Source organism: Arachis hypogaea, chromosome 15, assembly GCF_003086295.3.
Source record: "Arachis hypogaea cultivar Tifrunner chromosome 15, arahy.Tifrunner.gnm2.J5K5, whole genome shotgun sequence".
In the NCBI taxonomy this organism is placed as follows: domain Eukaryota; kingdom Viridiplantae; phylum Streptophyta; class Magnoliopsida; order Fabales; family Fabaceae; genus Arachis; species Arachis hypogaea.
This window is the reverse complement of record NC_092050.1, coordinates 136958709-136980266: the sequence shown is the minus strand read 5'-3', so window position 1 is coordinate 136980266 and position 21558 is coordinate 136958709. Positions and strand designations below refer to the sequence as shown.

Here is a 21558-nt window from a genome sequence, read left to right as displayed (position 1 = left end):
GATGAAGATTGGTGACCAAGGAAGGACTAGAGGTAATTGCATGTTGGGTTTCTCTTCTCTCTCTATGGCCGAACCGGTTCTTACTTGAAGAAGAAGAAGATTAGCTTGGTTTGTTTGGTTTCAACCTTGGAGGCTTCTCCCTATAAGTAAGGGTGAACAGTCAGGGTTTGATTCAAGGAGCAAGGAGTGAGAGTGCAAGGCACAGGATTCTCAGAGCTACCTAAGCTAACAGAATTTTTTCTCCTTTAATGTTCTTCATTTTGTAATTTTTCTGTTTAATTTTGTCTATCTTGAGTCTCATGGAAAAAGACAAACAGTGAGGTTTGTATGAAAAAGCCATAGAGCGAAAAAAGGCAGAGAGTGCAAAATTAAAAGAAAAAGCCAGATATCCTTAGAGGTCCTTTGTACATCTGTGTTATGTTTCATGATTCTGTGGGAATCCCCTTGCAAGTTGGGTTAGCACTTAGCAGTTGAAAGCTTGGCAGTAACCAAGTCAAGATCAGGATTGGGGTTTAGATTCTGGACTTGTCCCGGATAGGAAGGGTAGTTCCTAGGGAGAATTGGTGTTTGTAATCGAGGATGATTATAGTGAAATTCCATCATCATTGTGATGAAGACTGGATGTAGGCTGTACTGCACTTAGCAGCTGAACCAGGATATATCTGGGTGTAATTTTCTCTCTCTTCTACTCCATTTTTGTTTCTGCTACATAGGAGACAAAACTGAAAAATATCTCGTGCCGGGTCACGAGATAAAAAGAAAAGTCTCGTGGCTGGGTACGAGACAAAAATAAAAAAGTCTCCAGAAGTTGTTTTAAAGACCAGCAAGTATTATCAAGTGAAAAAAGGGCTAAGATTCAACCCCCATTCTCTTAGCCACTGAAACCATCACGTCTAATTTTGACAAAAATATTACAATTTAATCGATTATATAGATTAAATTTTAATTATTAAAAAAAGATATTTAAAAAAAGACGTTTTAAGCGTGTTAGGACGAGTGGTTCCTATCAATTATTAGTTAGATGTTTGTGAAATCAAAAAAAAAAAAAGGGTTGACACATTGAATAAAATTATTTTTATGTTCATTTATGTACTATCAGCGTTTAGGTTAGGTTACGAATATAAATAGACATAAAACCCAACAAATGGACACAATAGAGGGTCTGTTGGCTTGGCTCTATTGAGACACTGAGACACCGATTTCGAAGGATGGAGGAAAACATGCAAAGGTAGTTCAATGTATAATGTATAACTCTATACAAAAAAAATATTGTCATTTCTAAATTAATTAATAACACTTGACAAAAAAAATAATTAATAATGTCACCTTTAAATTATAAAATTTTGCTATAAAGGAACATTATATTAAGAATATTATTTTCTAAATTAAAAGTGACAATATTCACTCTCTTAACTCTCTTATTTCTATATTCATTTTAAAAAATTTCAATAATAAATTTTTTTTTTTTACGGGATAAAAAATGCAGGGATCCCATTTCAACTAATTTATGTTATAATTAAGTCTTTTTAATATCAAAATGTTAAAGTTAACTAAAATTAAATAATTTGTAAAAGTCATACACAATTTTTCTTTTTTATAATAGGAATCCTTTTATTAAATATTAAAATATGAAGAAGTTATATAAAATACACAATTATACAAGTGATGTTAACATAATAGACATTAATGTTATTATATACAACTGACATTATAAGACGAACGAAACTTAGCTGCGGTTTAATGTTAAGAGTAAGAGCTTATTGGAAACATAGAATCAGCAATGCAGAAAGAGCTGGCTTGGCTAAGTAAAGAAAAGAGCTTATGCAGAAAAATGATTGCTTAAGAAGTCCAAAACAAAAAAAAAACAATAAAGCCTTTAATTCTATTTCTTTTGTGAATAATATGGCTTCAAAATGCTTTGGTGGGTCTTTAAAAGGTTGCAAAGCTTTAAACTTAAGCAGTGTCTCTGTGTTTGTGATTAAAATTTCATTTCGAAGACTTATGCACAAAAATTACAAAATTTAGAATAGAAAAAATGTCATAGTTACTATGTATCTATATTTTCTAGCATAGGGGCAATATAGTGGTGACAAAGAAAGTAACAAACAGTTAGCTTTATATACTACTTCACATTAGGCAAAGGTTATATAGGGTTATACACCTTCACCACCTCACTTGTTTATTTTTTACACATTAGGCAAAGTTTACTCTTTTAATAGTAATTGATTATTCTACAAATAAAATACTCTAAGAAGATTGTACTTTTAAATCAATAAGGTTAAGCTCAAACTCTTGTAATTGTACATTAGCACGGGTGTTGTAAAGCTTTTAAAGACTATATATTTAGGTGTTTTAAATTTGTATCAGTACTATCTAGTATTAATAATATTCTATATTACAAGACTTAAACGGCTACATAAACATGCTTCTATCTACACAATTAATTGATTTTCTAAAAAAGTTAAAAATTAAAAAATAAATAAAAAAAGAAGATAAAGGTGACACAGTGCACTAGAGTCCTATCAAGATATGATAAAGATGCAGCATGAGCTATGGAGTCTCACATTCTTAAACAAAAAATAGTGTAAAATAAAACTAACCTTGTAAATTAACACAAAAAATACTATGCAAGATAAGTTTTTTTTATAACATAATAAGCATTCAAGCAATGTTTTGGCCCATCCTTTCATGGTGTTCATCACTTATTTACTTGTGTGGATCTTTTATCGCCCATCAACATAACAAAAAAAAGAAAGAAATGAAAATATATCAAGCATAAAAGATTACTACATAATATGTCTTCTTAGCTACGGTCAAAATGAAATTTTGAAGAAGACCCATTAGCAAAGCAGCAACCTATGTTAGAGATGAAAGGCTAATGTTGCGCCTCATTGTGACCGGCACTAGCTAAAATTCACCAACAATCTTTCAGGTGTCTTGTAACAAATCTGAATATTCTGATGACAGTCTGCACAATCAACCCAGCCAATAGCAACGGAATAGGACGTCCGAAAATTGAAGTCATCTGGTGAGACACGATAGAACATTATCTACATACACACATTTTCACCACGTGTTAGTAGGCCTTTGATGGTTTTATAATAAAACATATTATTTCTATGATTTATTAAGGATTTCAGCAAGACAAGCTAAAAAGTAATAATGGCATCATTTTAGGCATGAGCATGATAACAGAGTAAGGGAAGCGGTTTATATACATAAAACTAGGAACAAGAGAACAACAAGGGTGACAAAGAAATTTACCAAAGGAATGGAAATCAGGACACACAGATCAACCCAAAACCGAAACCCTGTCATGTAATGTCGAGCAATCTTTTTCGGATGGTCAACTAAATATCCAGCACCAACAGTTGTTGGCTCAAAAGAAATATAAGCCAACCTAAACTGCAAAATGAAATGCAACTTGGTAGATTTATCAGGTTGATTCTAAGATTTAATTAGTAAATTTTTAGTGGCTAATTACGTTTGATACAAGATTCTCTAAAACCTGCTACTTTAGTGTCAAAAGTCTCCTCCAAAAACCCATGTTCAAACTAATTTTAGAAAGGTCATTAGTAGAAATTATCTGGAGAAAAATGCTGAATAAAATAAAACATATATTTTTACGGTACAGTGATCAAATTGACTCCAATACGTTTGGAATCCTAAGCATAAAAAATGGTGAGAAAATTTACAATAATATTAAAAAACATTAGAAATGTATTTCTAAGATTTTCTAATTAAATAAAAAGAAAAAGGATCATACCTTATCCACATACGGTGATAAGAAACCTAATGTATCCAAAAAAATTGTAAATAAGAAAACTTAATTCTGAATAAGCTCCAAATTAAGGAATTAACATATTTTAATTTGTTAAATATTACATTTTTTTTACCTTTTTTAATATAAAAAAATAAAAAATAAAAAACTGATTTGATTGCTTTATTAAAATAAAACTATATTTATAATAAGATTTTTTTTATATTTTATTATTCTATTTTTATTATTAAATTTATATTTAATATTGTGTGTAATATGAAATCACAATTTTAATTTTATTTTTTTTACATGTAATTTTGTTTTTATATAGCTACTTTTTTCATAATATAACAAATTCTAGACCCTAACAAAATATACATGACATACATCTCACATTTATTTTTTATTTTTATCTACTATATCATATATAAAGAAATACCAAATACTAATATGACAAAAAAAATATTTGGATAATTTTTCTGTAAAAATTGTATGTGAGTAATTTTTAATTACCATTTATTTTATTCAAATAACTTGCCCTAATATAGCCATTGGAAGTGAGACCTTTTATGTAACTCTCTATTCTCTGCCACTAATTTGACGATTTTTACAATTTAATATGGAGTAAAAGTCAGGGGAATATATAATATATTATATATAAATCTAATTCATTTAGAATTTTTATCTGATTATATCTGTATACTCAAACAATTACAAAAATTAATTATTTATATAACTATATAATATATAATTTATTATATATAATAAGGATATAAGAGATGTTTCATGTTTCATACATAACTTTTTTTTCCTTAAATATTTTTTATTATATATAATCCATAACAATGTTATTTGTAAGATTTGGATTAAAAATTTGTTAATGAGTATGACATATTTACCATCCTGATATATTATATATATAGTCTTCGGTTTTGATGATGACTTATTTATTTACAGTAGCCATTTGAGTAGTTTTCAAATTGAATTCAATTGCGACATTTTGATTTTGAGACAACTGACATGATTTGCTTGTTTGTTTGATTGAAGATTCAATAAACACGGCCAAACGGTGAAAACGATGAAAAGGCTATTCTATAAAAAGCCAGGGATTCTAATTCCCAGATGCTTGCATCAAAGAGGGCATTAATATCCATGGAGCCATAGAGAGATAAGCTAATTTACTGCACAAGCCAAACTTTCTAAGATCAAATAAATGTGATAGATATATGTTTGCAATCATAATTCTCTCTAGAGTTAGCACGAGTTTAGCTTAAATCACCAAGCAGCAGTCAACATAATTAGGTCTTTTTCTTAGCATAGGTATTTAAAGTTCTAAATGTAAGGTGCAAATTAATAATGTAAACATATATAGCCTAATTTTCCTCTGGGACAGTAGTACTCTGTGGTTCTTCTTGGTTGCTTCCTGATTCTTCATGCAGCCTTTCAAGCATTTCGTGCCTAAAATATCAATTATCAAACAATATTTATAAGCCATGATTTTTTAAAAAAATAAAATAAAAATGAAAAGAAAGAAAATGACTATTAGTGGTGAAATTATATTGAATAAAAATTTTTGGATGAAACTATAGTAAAGAGTATAACCTTTTTATGGCCTCTTCAATATGTGGAGTGTGCAAAATTTTGCAAACCGAGTTAGGATCTTTTCAAGGTCAGTAACTTTTGATATGTGATCTTTTCAAATTATATTTTGCATTAACTAACAGAAGAAATAGTATAAATTATATAATTAATGTAGAACCGTAATGTTAATTGTAAGAAGTGTAGCAATGCAAATCTATTTTGAAAAATAATAATAATACCACTAGAAATACATAAATCTATGAATTTTGAAAAGAGGGGAAAAAACATTAGATAAGAAATTTCTTCATTTCCATTCTCTTCTTTATCTTCTTCAAAATAAAGAGCATTGCAAAAAGAACTCAAAGTTCATACTTCCCATACATGAATAGAACAAAAACATAATATATGTTAAAACTTAAAATTACGTATATAATTAGGATAATAATATCTAAAAGGTATTAGTTCTTAATTGAAAGAGAAGAATAAAAAGTAGTAGAACAGGAAAAAAGAAAGAATAAGGGTAGAAAATAACAATTATATAGAAAATTGGTCCAAATAAAATCACACCTTCCATAATTTATTGATAAATAATATAAATACAAATATAATATTGAAAAGTGTAGTGTGATTTATATGATCCAATTTATTTAGAGGATACGACTTTAATTATTATTGTAACTAATTAATTTTAAGAATATACTTATATACTTCAAATAGAAAATTATTAAGTATATAAGAAATATATAAAAGTACATACATATATATTAAATCGAAAAATATTAAGTATGTATGATTTAAAATGAGAAATGTTATATACATCATTCTGTGTATATTTTTTTTGTACATCTACTTTTAAAATCAAAGATGATTGATAAAGAAAATTTGAAAGAAGATAAAATATTTGTCTTTTATACTATAAATAAAGGAGTACAAAAATTAATTTAAAAATAATACAAATATCATTTTTCATTTAAAGTTGTGTCCATGCAAAATATAAGAAACATTTTCTTCTGAGACAAAGAATTTTGAATCTATGAAATCTATCTATAATATAATCCTAGGAAAGATCCTTAGAAAAAAGTTAGAGATCTTTTTTTTTCCAAACCAATCAGAAACTATAAGAAAAAAAAATGATAAGTTATGTCCATGCTGATTGCCTTAGAAACAAACACCAACGTTCATGCATATCAGTTTGAACTTTGAACTACTATACGTGTATTATTGGAGGGATAATTAAGCACATGCCAAACAACCAAATGTTAAAAGAAATCACATAAGAAAAAGGAAGTAAACTAATAAAATTAAAGAAAAGTAACTAGTATCTTCATCTTATATCTTGAAAAAGTTTTGTATAATTAAGATATAGAACCCATTAGCTAAAAAACCCTAAGCTTGTTGTTCCTTCTCTCTAAAGCTTTTAGCTTTAACCAAATAATATGAATATATATAATCCTTTTTTTTTTCAAACCTAATTAATACAAGAGCTAGTTAGGAGAAAGCACAATTTACGATTAATGTATGTTTGAGTTTAAGTGTAACTAATACTACAGAATTAAAACACCGAGAAAAAAAATTAAAGAAAATGGTTAGTTCATTTTCTAAAATGAAGCATATGATAGATCAAAAGGCAATACATACAGAAGCTAACAAAAAGGAAGAATAAGAAACAAAAATAGATTCTATTAATAAAGTGAAAAATAAGAAAACCAAGACTCATGCATGTCAAAAAAGAAATTAAAGAAGAAGAAGAAACTAAGTAGTGATAGCAAAAACATAGAGATAGATAGATACAAACCTTAGTCACCAAAAAAAAGATAGATACAAACCTTTAGTGAGCCAAGATAGATATCAAGACTCATGCATGTCAAAAAGAGAAAGTATAGGGAGCCAATGACCTAAGCGTACAATGTGTACAATGAAGGTTTAAGAAGTATTAGAGATATGGTTATTAGTGTTATATTATCCTGTCAAGTTACGCTTTTGGGATGAGTGAGTGATTTCAGGACATTTATAGGTGATGTTCATTTTATTCATAAATCAAAGATTTAGTCCATTGTATACATTGTACGTTTAGCCCATTGGCTCCCTAGCACTACTCTGTCAAAAATATACGGATACACTGGAATAAGTTATATTTAACGAGAATTTTTTAATTATAAAGTAAAAAAATAATTTTTTTTCAAAAATAAAATACAACTTATTCCTATGTACACTTGTGTACTTTTATGTATTTTATTTTTAATATACAAAAGTACATAAGAGTACGCAGAAAAATAAGTCATATTTTCTTTTTGGAAAATAGTTATTTTTTTTAATTTATAATTAAAAAATTCTTATTAAATATGATTTATTATGGTATAATTGTGTATTTTTGGAAATGATAATATATTTTATGTTCTTATAAATTTAAAAATTAAATTTATTAAAATATTTTAATTAATAAATTAAATTTAAAATATTAATTAATTTTATCTTAATTAGTAATCATCGGATACAGTACACAATATTTTGGGAAGTTACTTAAATAAAATAAATGACAATCAAAATTATCCATATACAACTTTTATAGAAGAGTTATCCATATATATATATTTTTATAATTCTACGTAAACTACTAGTGTCTTCTCTTTTATGTTGTTTTGGCTATATAAATTTTGTTTTGATTTTTTTTATCGTATTCTTCGTTCGGATTGACAAAAAATTAATTCATCGCTATGACTAATATGCACAAGATGAAATTTAAATCTCTAATACACAAGATGAAATTTATGCATAAGAGTAGTTGTTCTTCTTTCTGTTATTTGTTGAATGTTAGTTTTTTAGAGTTGTTGTTGCTGTTCTTTCTCTGGATCGATGTTAATTTCAGTGAATCTGAGCAAATTTTAGATATGTAATGTTAAATACTTGTCTAAACTTTCAAAAGTTTTTAATTTTTAGTATATGTGTAATGTATATATGTTTTGATGATATGTTTTTTTTTCCTAAGTTGAAGAAAAATAAATGTAAGTGTTTATGTCTAATGTGACTTTGCTTTGTATGTTAATGAAGAGCTTTTATATGGTAAAGTGGTTGAAACAAAAGTTTCCTAGCGTTGAGAAGGAAAAATAGCAATACCAGAAACAATCTATCCTGGCAGAGTCTGAATTATATTGCTATCACATCTGTGGAATAATTTTGTTAATAGTTTCTACTTAGTGTTAGTGTGTATATCATTGTATAAAATTGAGATTGAGACAAGTGTATTCACTCAACTATATTGATATGTTAGTTGGTTACTTTAATCACAACTTATCTTAATTGTTGATTATCATTTTTCATTTTTAGATTTATTATTTAATTATCAACATTTTGGGATGTGATTATGCCTTAAAAAAATTAAATCTCATAAAATAAAATAGACTATGATCACGGTGAAAACTGTGACCATAGATAAAGTTATGGTCATGGTTTTAAGGTGGGGTGACCATAGAGGCTATGGTCACGGTTTTAAAGAGGGGTGACCATAGAAGCTATGGTCATGGTAAAAACCGTGACCATAGATAAGGCTATGGTCACGGTTTTAAGGAGGGGTGACCATACAAACTATGGTCACGGTAAAACCGTGACCATAGATAAGACTATGATCACGGTTTTAAGGAGGGGTGACCATAGAGGCTACCGTGACCATAGATAAAACTTTGGTCATGGTTTAAGGAGGGGTGACCATAGAACTATGGCCACGGTGAAAACCCTGACCATAGATAAAGCTATGGTCACGATTTTAAAGAGGGGTGACCATAGAGGCTATGGTCACGATTTTAGGGAGGGATGACCATAGATAAAGTTATGGTCACGGTTTAAGGAGGGGTGACCATAGAGTTATGGCTACGATGAAAACTGTGACCATAGATAAGGCTATGGTCACGGTTTTAAAGAGGGGTGACCATAGAGGCTATGGTCATGGTGAAAACCGTGACCATAGATAAGACTATGGTCACAGTTTTCAGGAGGGATGACCATAGAGACTATGGTCATGGTAAAATCGTGACCGTGACCATAAATAATGCTATGGTCACGGTTTTTACGCGTGATCATAGATTAACCTGTAGTCACGGTGAAAAAACGTGGCATAAAATGTCAGAATTTAAAAATTGTAACTGTAATCATAGAAACCGTGACCATAGATAAAAAAACCGTGACCATAGACTTATGGCTACGAGAGAATAGGCTACAATAAAAAACTGTAATCATAAGTCCAAAACCATAACTATAAATCTATGGTCACCCTTTTTACTAACTATAATCACGATTTTTTACCGTGACCATAGGTCTTTTTTTTTTTTGTAGTATATACCACATCCCCATATATAATGAACAAAAATAATGCCTCCACAATGACTCTAAGTAAGCCAAGCAAATAAGCGTGCCTGGTCTAGAAGGATGCCCATTTGCTGTGAGGATTTAGAACAAGTGGAAGCCAGACGGAGAATGTTGTAGAACCGTTCGCATTCTGATTAAAAGCATTACAGCATGAGAAGACAAATAAATAAATAAATAAAATAACATAGACAATAATAGTCTTATATTTGTATATATTTTCTTAGTTTCCTAAATCTATGACTATTCACATGGCACAATAAACTAAGTTGCATATCAAATGAGATTTATTAACTTAAATTCTTCCTTTTGTAGGAAACAGGCTAGTTATTATAGAGTATAATAGAATAATAATATGAAAGAATATTTTGCTACTTTTCATTCAACTATACCTATACTTAATTAATGTTGTTACTTTGATTCTTTTAAAAATAATTATGAACCTATATTTTTAATAATTCTTTTTATCTATGTTTAGTTCAAAATTTACTTATCACCTTTCTTACAATAGTTTATTTCATTTCATATTTATGTAGTGTTAACATTAAATAAAAGTAGTATGAGAATACTATTACAATCAAAAAAAGTTGTGAGTAAAAAATGTTAGAAATAAAAAAAATTACCTCAGTTGAAGCACGTTCCCCAGCCTTCAAATAGCTGATACATGTATTGCAAAAGAGTTTATCACATAATCCTAGCGAGTGAGATGCTGCCAGATATTTGTTCCCAACTTCTATTGTTAATGGTGGTGGTGTTTCTTCTCTTCCTTCAGTCTCAAGTTGCTGTCTCAAGTTGCTGCACGTGAATGGTGACTATGGCCATCTTTCCTAGAACATTATGTAAGTTTATTTACCGTTAAAACACATGCATTTGATACATATACTATATTACCAATTTCATGATAAAATAGTTCAATAATTCAATATATTTGTCATTCTATTAACTGAAAATTACTAATCACAATAAGATTATAAAATAATAAAACTTGAATTTAAAAATGAATCTTAAATCCTCTAAAGCATGGATGAAGACAAGGTGTTGGATATATAACCCAGTTTCCTCTGTTTTTGACCTTGGCATGAGCTAAAAATTATTTCTCTGAGATCTAACTTGAATGGTCAAGGTTAAAGATATATAATTATGGTTTAGTTACTTCAGTCTTAATAGTTTCACTAAAATTTTAGTTAGAATAAATTATGGAGCTAAGATCTAAGAGCTGTGCTATTCTTGTTCTTCCTATTTCAAGAGCTAAGAGAGCATGCTAAACGATGAATGTAAAGTATTAGCTTGTTTTATTTTTTATTCATGTAATCATGCTAAATGAACGTACAAATATAGGATTAATATATTAAATACTTGTTATAAATTTTTTATATATAATTAGTACAATTTTACTTTAATGAATCAAATCCTTTTGAACAAATATAATTTTAGTTAATATCATTTAAACAGTATTTAATTTTAGATAAAAAATATTTTAAACACAAATCACATTATTATCAATATAATTTTAATCAAAATTAATTTTACAAAAATACAATAACTTCAATTGTTACTTATAAATGGTAAACTAAACACACAGCAAAAACTTTTGCCCTAAAGATACTTACAAATGTGGTGGAAAAAACAACAATGCAGATAAAAGAAGAAAACAATTAATATCAAAGAAAAATTTCTGCTAGAGTTAATAAGAAAATAATTTTTAATTTTGGGTATATACAAAAGAATAATTTTTTTAGGAATCTTTTGGAACTAAACAATATATATTATGTTCTAAATCAAAGAAAACTTATATTATATATTAAAATTCATATTTTCTTTTTGTATTTCAAAAAAAAATCGGGTGGGTTTTAATTTTGTATTTTAAAATCTTGCATATCCCACCAAATTTAAAGGGTTTAATATTTGTTATGTATTATATTAGTTAAACTCTTAACTTAAGAGTACTAATATAATAATAGATTTTTTTAACTTTTTAATATATTAAATGTATTAAGAATATAAAAAAATATTTTTTAGTAAAATACTTTTTATAATGTTCTTAAAATATATTAAAAACATAAAAAAATTATAATTTCAATAATTTTTGTAATATTTTAAAATACATTAAAAATATAAAGAATTATTAATGGGAGAATGCATTGTCATTAGCTTGTTATGGCTTTCCCATTTCAGGGATTTCATTTTCAACCAATAGAATAACAAGCTGCAATGTCTCCTTTGAATGCAAGCATTTTGCACATGATGTTGCTTTTGTTGATTTATTATCGTAAATGTTTTGAAGTTTGAACCACTCTTGACCTCAAAAAAGTATAAATTTTTTGAATGCCACTAAATATAATAATACAATAATATTAAATTCATGTAATTTAATCCAGTATTATTATAATTTAAGGAGATTATCCCATATATCAAGCACATTAATATCCCATATGCATTAACTACAACTAGTAAAAACTTAAAACTACAGGAACAATAATATCTGAAAGGTATTAATGCTTATCTGAAAGAGATCGAAGAACAAGAGTAGTAGTAAAACAGGAAATAAAAAGAAAGAATTGAAGAAGAAGAGAGAAGGATTCACTAATTTAATAAAAGTGAATTGAAGTATTACCACATGCTTTATAATTAACAGTTGTCTATATAATTAGAGAGAGCGAATATTTAGCTTAACTAATTCAGTTTCAATTTAACTATTACTTTATCAATCTCTATTAAAAAAAATAAATATAAAATAAAAGAGTATAAATAAAATATTCTAATATTAATATCTATTAATATTATTATTTCAATATAATAGAGTTGCTTTTAAAAAATTATTTTTTGATAGTTTAATTTATCTTACGTACTCTTTATGTACTTTTATTATAATTAATTACTATTAATATTAAATTAAAAAAAATAATTTAGATAGAACAGGAAATAAGAAGAAAGAATTGAAGAAGAAGAGAGAAGGGTTCACTAATTTAATAAAGGAGAATGGAAGTATTATCACATGCTTTATAATTAACAGCTATCTATATAATTAGAGAGAGCATAACTAACTATACTAACTCTATTTGGCTTAACTAATTCAGTTTCAGTTTAATTATTACTCTATCAATTTCTATTAAAAAAAATAAATATAAAATATAAGAGTATAAATAAAATATTTTAATATTAATATCTATTAATATTATTATTTCAATATAATAGAGTTATTTTTAAAAAATTATTTTTTTGATAGTTTAATTTATTTTACGTACTCTTTATGTACTTTTACTATAATTAATTACTATCAATATTAAATTAAAAAAATAATTTAGGTAATCAACCACTTGTTTAAGCGGACGAGTGAGCTGACAACTCGACCAACCCAAATTGGTTAGCTTTGTTTCTATTTATACATGTATTAAACTTATATTTATCAAACTTCATTAATTTAATTCTAAAACTTGAACTTTTCTTTTTCTTGAAAACTAAGCCGTTCAAATTATTAATGGATATCTATTTCATTCAAAATTTGGATCTTTTTTAAATTTTAAATTTTTATTTTAGAAGATAAAGTATAATTTTTTTATTATTGAATAATTTTTCTCTTATATTTACTCTTGGTCCCACTTATAAAATAAATAATGAGAAATCACACTTTACTCTTTAAAGTAAAATTTAAAATTTAGACGATCTAAATCCTTCCATCCATATCACAACATTCTCCTTAAATATTCATTTAGGATTATGTTTCATTAAAATTTTACTAAAAAATTAATTTAATTGAAACAAAATTTTTAGTAAAAAAAAAAAGTACAATATCTTTTATGATGAGAACTGTCTCATTAAAAACTTTATGAAAAAAAATTTAACAAGAAAAAAAATCTAACAAAAAAAAAAGAGTACAGTCTCCCCTTTTTATTGACATTATTTAATATATCGAAATCCATGCATCTTTCATGTATCAATTTTTAAAAAAAAAATTTAAAAATAACTTTCTAAATAAATCTGTCATTTGTTAAACATCAATTATTGAATACTATATGAAAAAATTTAATTTTATTTTTAAATTTTATTAATATAATTTTAGATATGTACAAAAAAATATTTATGTATAAATAAATAATTTTAAATATACCATCTTCAAAATCTCAATTAATTTGTGTCTTATATTCCTTTACCTTACTGTGTGTGCGTAAATTCAAGTTGCTATTACTATGATTCTATTGAAGTTACTTTTTTATTAATAATAATAATAATAATAACAATAATAATAATAATAATAATAATAATTATTATTATTATTATTATTATTATTATTATTATTGTTATTATTATTATTATTAAAAAAATTATTGAACGAAATGATAATATTTGTGTTATGTGTAAGAAAAAAATTGAAATTGTATAATATTTATTTGTTACGTGTAAATATGTTTGGCAGGTATGATATGTCTAGATTATTTATATGGATCGTGCATGGAGTATTGAAAAGTCTAAAAAAGAGTACTTTGAGAGTGGAAGGACAATGTTCTTAAAAAAAGACACACGAAAAACATGATTAATGAAATTCTTTTCAGAATAAGTCAACATATATAGAAGATTGTGTTGATAGATCGTTTTGTTATTAGAAAAAATGGTACAAAAATAATCTATATTATTGATAACTATGTCAAAAATTATATAAGCGTTACTTAAGTTTGTGTTTTATCTCTTATATGTTTTATTTAGTGTGTTGAGTTTTTTTTTTTTTTTAAATCAATATATAGTTAAAGAAGTATCTTATGAACAGCGAAGCTTCGCAATGGAGCATAAGAGGAGAGTTGCTGAGTCCCGAGAAATTCCTATGGTTCATTGGTTCCATTGAATTTAATTTAGGAAAAGTTTAGGGTCGACAATTTTATTAAATTTTGTCCAGTACGTAATTAGTAAAAGAGAAATGAGTAATTCTACATTATTGGATAAAATCTCACGCCATTAAAAATATTATCGATGGCTATTTAATAGCTACAAATTACAAAAGTTATTGGCCCTCTAAACTCTTCTTTAATTTATTAACATAAATTAATAAATGATGAAAAGAACAGAAAAAAATAATAATAATAATAATAATAAAGAGATTCTGGATAATTTGAATAAATAATTTAATTAATTTTTTTAAAAAAAGTTAAAATATAAAAATGTATATTAAATGTAATTTATAAAAATTATTTTGTGTTTAAAAAATTATTATAAAAATATTTGTTTTAAAATTATATAATAAATAAGAGTGATAAAATAGTCTTTAAAAAAAATAAAAAATATATCTAAATTAAAATACTAGACTAAATATTATTAATATGATTTTTATAAATTAAAAAAAAATTAAAATTTTTCAAACAGATCCTATCCAGTATATCACAATGAAGCCACCAACGAAATAGAAGAGCTTCATCACCGAAAATAGAAAAAATGAACTTGTACGTGATGGTGATATGAATGATATATAATATTAATTGATTTTATCAAATAGTTGAGTAAAAATTGAAAGTTAAAAGATATATAATATTTTTAAACGCGGCTTTTTATGTAACTCTATTCTCTGCCATTAATATGACAATTTTTACAAATTAATATGGAATAAAAGTTAGAAAATATTTTATATATAAATCTAATTCATTTAGAAGTTTTATCCGATTATTTGTATGCTCAAACTGTTACAAAAACTACTTATTTATATAACTATATAATATATAATTTAGTATATATAATAAGGATATAAGAGATAATCCATAACAATGTTATTTGTAAGATTTGGATTAAAAATCTCTTAATTTGAGTATGACATATTTACCATCCTGATATATTATATAGACTTCGGTTTTGATGATGAATTGGTTATTTACTTATTTATAGTAGTTACTACATAATTTCGGTTCTACCCTTTGAGACAACTGACATGATTTATTTGTTTGTTTAATTGAAGATCAAGTAAACACGGCCAACGGTGAAAACGATGAAAAGGCAATTCTATAAAAAGCCAGGGATTCTAGGCTTGCATCAAAGAGGGCATTAATATCTGATGCCATGGTCTCCATGGAGCCATAGACAGATAAGCTAATTTATTGCACAACCCAAACTTTCTAAGATCAAATATGATAGATATATGTTTGCAATCATAATTCTCTCTAGAGTTAGCACACGAGTTTAGCTTAAATAACCAAGCAGCAGTCAACATAATTAGGTTTTTTTGTAGCATATATAGGTATTTAAAGTTCTAAATGTAAGGTGCAAATTAATGATGTGAACATATATAGCGTAATTCCTCTGGGACAGTAGCACTCTATGGTTCTTCTTGGTTGCTTCCTGACTCTTCATGCAGCCTTTCAAGCATTTCGTGCCTAAAATATCAAAATTATCAAACAATATTTATAAGCCATGATTTTTTAAAAAAGAAAAGAAAGAAAATGACTATTAGTAGTGAAATTATATATAATTTTATTTATATAATTATTAGATATTTTAAATTTATTATATTTTATTATAAATATTTTTGTATATTTTAAATATTTTAAAAATTTTAAAATTTTATAAGCCATGATTTTTTTAAAAAGAAAAGAAAGAAAATGACTATTAGTAGTGAAATTATATTGAATAAAAATTCTTGGATCAAACTATAGTAAAGAGTATGTATAACCTTTTTATGGCCTCTTCAATAAGTGGAGTGTGCAAGAATTTTGCAAACCGAGTTAGGATCTTTTCAAGGTCAGTAACTTCAACCACAAATGCCTCCACATCTGTTAAACAAGTTATACTCTTGGTGCTCAGAAATCTTTCTTCAGGAAAAAATAATTTGTCACCATCTGCAAAAGATATTGCATTGATTAATTATTATGCGAAACAGAACCATAAGAATTAGTTACCAATCAATCATATAATGCTCCAATGCATATATGCATAATCAAAATTTATTATATAATGAAAGTTGATTCACATTTATAATTAAATTTAAATTAAATTAAATTCATATTTATAATCAATAATTATTATACCTGTGCTACTATTGGATGAAGCTCTCTGAAGACACCAGAAAAGGAGTTCTTGGCAACATGCATCCCCGTCAGATATGTGGACGCTTGTTCCACTGGTGTCCTTGATCTCCAGTGTTCCATGCACAACAAAGACTATCATCTCTATTAAGTCACCTGGATACATGATTGTACTGTCTGCCAAGTACAGCTTCCACTTTGATTGCATACAGATAGCATCAAGAATTGACTGGTGCATGATTTCAAAGAGTTGAACCTAAAAAGATTTTAAAGAAAAAGTGGCTGGTTAAAACCAAGAGTTGAGTTGTCAAATTAAATAAAAATAACTTAGAATAAATATAAAAAAATTAGTTTAAGACTCCACACATTGTTACTACATGAGAAGATTTGAAAATTCAGAACTCATGTCTTGACTAGTTAAAGCCTATCTTTTACTAATTCAATATTTTAAATCAAAATTGAACACAAGTTGTAGTTACCTACTCCATGCAACTGATATTGAAATCAATATTTATTATGTAAGTGTTGTCTATATTAATGCACATATATGTGTTTGTAATACATGCATGTTCCATGATGAATAAAAAAAATGCTTACTGTTTGTTTAAAAAATTCTCTTCTATATTCTTAGGATTATTATTGAGTTTGAGTGAAAAATATAATAATGCCATTTATGTGAGTAAATGATCTTCAGCAAATTAATTATGGAATTTATGCTTACAAATATTTTTAACTTTGATATTAGATTCTTACCTTTTTAATAATGGGGAGAAACTGATGCCTTGTTAGGTCTCTCTGGATATCCTTTGGCATACTCTTCAAAAGTTCTTCTTCCTTCATCCCTTTTGTTGCAGTCCAATTCTGAATTTCAGCATCTAGTATTCTCCTGCATGATAGAAAATAAAAACCAGAATAGGATCCTATTATATAAGTTAATGACCAATGAATAAAATGTAACAATTGATACAAGTGTGTTCCATCACGCATTGTTTCTATCCTCTAAGACTTTTATCCATCCTTTTTATTTTCCCTTAATTCTACTCATACCTGCTTAAATCTTCTGGTAGGTGACGATGCCTTGACCATCGTTCAATTTCATTGCGTCTAAGTATGTTATCTATCTTCCTGCAAACAATATTGAAGAAAATGCATCAAGGACATTGTAATAAAGCTAAAAGTAGTGAAACTTTGATGTCAAATAAGAAACATAATGCACTTCTATTTTTCAGAAAGAAATGTTCTACCTCCGACTGAAACCTTGAATAATACTTGTTATGTTTCCAAATATGATTGCAAAAATTGAGAGCCCCAATGCTCTGATAATCCATAGGAAAATGACTTCTTTCACGCTAGAGAAGCTTGGAGTTTTAACAGAAATGAAACTAATTTGCTGCATTAAAATATATCAAACTATTCATATGTCACGTTTGATTAATAGTTTAAGTTATTCATAATTGACAAAAGGAGTAAAGAATTAAATGAGCATACCGTGATACCCCAGAACAGAGCAAATGCATATTTTTGGACCGGATCATATTCCACAAGTGGCATTAGATCAGCAAAGATCCCATTGCCAGAAGTATTAGAGGAAGAATTGAAACAGTTGCTGGCAGCTGTATTTATCAACCACTGATCTTCATCATTGTTTTTCTTAGCTTCACAAACAATGAGACTCTTACATCCAGTTAAGCCAGAAGCGCTGCAGGTAGTTCGCAAACATTTCTCAACTTTCTGCAAGATGGAAAGAATAAAATCAATTAATAAATGATGTGGCTTATTGCTACACATTGAATCACGAGCTTACAATCATATATATATAATACTATACATTTAAGTCTTTTTATTAACTAAATTGATTTCACATAACAAAAATTAGTTATAACTAATATTATTCTAAATCTTATTATTTAACTTGGTTAATTTAATTCATAAAAAAATTTAAATGTATAGCATTATCCTATATATATTAAAAATATGGAAAAAACAATTAAAATCAGTCTAAAACAATTAAAAATTATTTTATTTTATATTTATTAATTACGTCTAAAATTCAGAAACATTACAATTTTAATTTAGGAAAAAGAACTTAAAAGTATTGTTTCCACTTACCTCTACAGCAGCAAGATATCCGAAACAACCAACAAGATGTCCAATTAGTACAAGGACAACAACATTCGTCGCAAAAACACTCCGAATGGTCTCATGCGTGCCAAACAATTGGTTGGGAAAATACCTCACTATTTGAATTGCATGCTGCACCATCAGCATTGTAAACAGCAAGGGATTAACACGTCCAAGAATGGTAGACACTACCTCATTTTCCGGGACACCGTATACCATCACCTACAGATATTTCACCATGGTTATTTATAACTATAATTAATTTATTAAGGACTTCCTTACTTTAAAATAAAAAAAAATAAAACTTTTTTCTTCAGAATGTTAAACTTGTTAAAATATAATTAGGATCAATTAGTATTATTTAATATATCTGAATATTTATTATAGGAGATTACATCTTTATTATTAAGATTCTCTTAGTACATATAAATACCTTTTTATATTGTATACACTCAATAATATACCATCCTTTTTCTAGTTTAGTTTCTTATTTTTAACATAGTATCAGGGAGTCATGGTATCCTTTGTGAAGAAGATAAGTTATTTTTCTTGCGATGAAATCACCGTAGTTTTTGCATTTTTCTATGTCATTCTTTTTTTCACTTGTCACTCTTTCATGCTTTTTCACCTCACTGACCAACCTATTTTCGTTGTCTTTTATTTTTTCGAGTCGAATGATCAAACACCATTGTCATCCGCTGCTTATCTATTTTCATGAAAAAATCATATAATTTTTGCTTTCTTTCGGCAGTTACATCTGCGTTCTCTCGTGGCAGTTCCGTCTGCGTTTCTTTCCAGCAGTTCCGTCTGCACTTCTTTTAAATAGCGGCAGTTACGTGCAGTTCCGTCTGTGCTTCCTTCAGACTAGCGGCAGTTCCATCTGCGCTTCCTTGCGGCAATTTCATCTGCGCTTCTTTTGGCAATTACGTCTGCACCCGTTTTATTAGTTTATGCAATTTTTTTCTCTTTATTTGGTTGTTTTAAATAAATTTCAAACTCAAGTTGTCAGTTGAGTTTGAGGGGATGTTAGAATATAATTAGGATCAATAATTAGGATCAATTAGTATTATTTAGTATATCTGAATATATTATAAGAGATTAAGTTTTTATTATTAGATTCTCTTAATACCTATAAATACCTTTTTATATTGTATCAATTCAGACAATTTAAATAAACAATTTGAATAGATAACTTGAATACACTTAATAATATACCATCATTTCTGCAGTTAAGTCTAAAAAAAGTATAACCGCAATTTATTGAAGACAAGAATATGATAACAAAGTAAGAGAAACCAAGCGGTTTATATATCATGGGAACCACTCATATCAAAATGCACAAAATAACTTTTTTTTTAAAATTATGCATGAGAATATGATAAGTGTTCTCACTTGTGTTTTGGTTTATTTGAACGATTATTATAAAAAAGCTAAATTTTATAACCAAACCTTACAGATAGAATTGATTAATTTAGTTCATTTTAACCGATTTTTTTACTTTTACATTAAAAATCATATTTTTTTGGACAAATACAATATTGGGCTTAGACAGTTTATGTTAAAAGAACAATGAAAAGAGCCAAAATTGATCCTTACATCTCACAAAAAAAATCCAATACAAAAAAAAAAATCCAATACAAATTATGCATCAGTTTGCAGGTTCCTTATTATTTCTCAGTTTGAAGGTGCTGCACAGTCTCTTACTGCTGGTGTTGGCAAATCCATGGAATGTCACAGAGGTTGCTGCTTCTATAGTTCTATTGGTTATGCATTGGGCATTACAGAGCAGAGCAAATTATGATGAAATCGGTAAATTGCAGCATAGCAGAACTTCCTGGAGAAGATGAAATCGGTAGCAGCAGCAAGGAAGAAGAATTGGCACAGAAGGGGAGGAATTATGATGCCGCTGAGAAACTGAGAGTGTTAACTAGACTCCGAAAATGGCGATGGACCTCGAACAAAACAGCATCACCGCCGGCGAAGATCCAGGCAAAGGCGAGGAAGCAGGCTAACGGAGGCAGCGACTGGATGGGATATGGCGAGGAGGCAAGTCGCATATTGGGAAATGGAGTTCTCTCATCACATCGCTGGGTCCCTCATCCAAATCGCTGCGTCGCCGGAGCACCAACACGGACAGAACCGTGGGAAGAAGACGAACTGAACTAAGCAAGAGAAGGAGAAGTGGCGCTACGGAAAGGAGGAATGAGACTGAGACGACCAGCGCCTCTAGCTCGAGGAAGAAGGAGATCGATGCAGATCTTCTGGGTTGGGTTGGGTGGGGTTCAGGCCTCAGGGTGCTTTTCGGGTTGGTAAAAAAAAAAATTAAGCATGCCAAGGACTGGTTTATTTAAACCAAATGGCGTCGAACTGGGTTTAAAAAAGTGGGTTTGGAGAATAATTTATTAACCGATTATATTCCTACCAAAAAAAACCGATTATTAAAAATTTACTAATTACAGCGTGACACGTTATCAACTTAAAAAAAAGTTGTTTCATGCATCTTGATGTGAGTCTCCCCCACATATACAATACATTCAAAACTAGTAGCAAGAGAACAAGCAAAGGATATGACAAGAAATTTACCAGAGAAAAAGGAAACACGAGAAAGAGATCAACAGCAAACCCATTCGGTGCTAGCATGTAACGGAGAGCAATCTTTTTTGGATCGTCAACTAGATATCCACCACCAACAGCTGTTGGCTTAGAAGAAATATAAGCCAACCTAAGCTGTAAAACGAAATT

General features: G+C 27.9%; 1 protein-coding gene across 1 annotated transcript; it reads right to left on the bottom strand.

Annotated features, from left to right (window-relative positions):
• Positions 1–2903: 2903 nt before the first annotated feature.
• LOC112749005 (probable cyclic nucleotide-gated ion channel 20, chloroplastic) lies at positions 2904–19721 on the bottom strand. Its single transcript, XM_025797265.1, has 11 exons — positions 19653–19721; positions 18805–19038; positions 18184–18426; positions 17940–18085; positions 17743–17820; positions 17449–17581; positions 16699–16951; positions 16344–16509; positions 10321–10354; positions 3265–3405; positions 2904–3050 (listed from the first exon to the last, which is right to left on the bottom strand). Exons 1-11 carry the CDS (start codon positions 19719–19721, stop codon positions 2904–2906), a joined length of 1644 nt encoding a protein of 547 aa, XP_025653050.1.
• Positions 19722–21558: the final 1837 nt, after the last annotated feature.

Coding starts and splice junctions, on each gene's coding strand:
- LOC112749005 (XM_025797265.1), bottom strand. CDS start 19,721: ATGAAATTGCCGCAAGGAAGCGCAGATGGAACTGCCGCTAGTCTGAAG. Junction 17,821..17,939: donor ATTCAAGGTTTCAGTCGGAG/GTAGAACATTTC, acceptor TATTGTTTGCAG/GAAGATAGATAACATACTTA. Junction 17,582..17,742: donor CTACCAGAAGATTTAAGCAG/GTATGAGTAGAA, acceptor TCTATCATGCAG/GAGAATACTAGATGCTGAAA.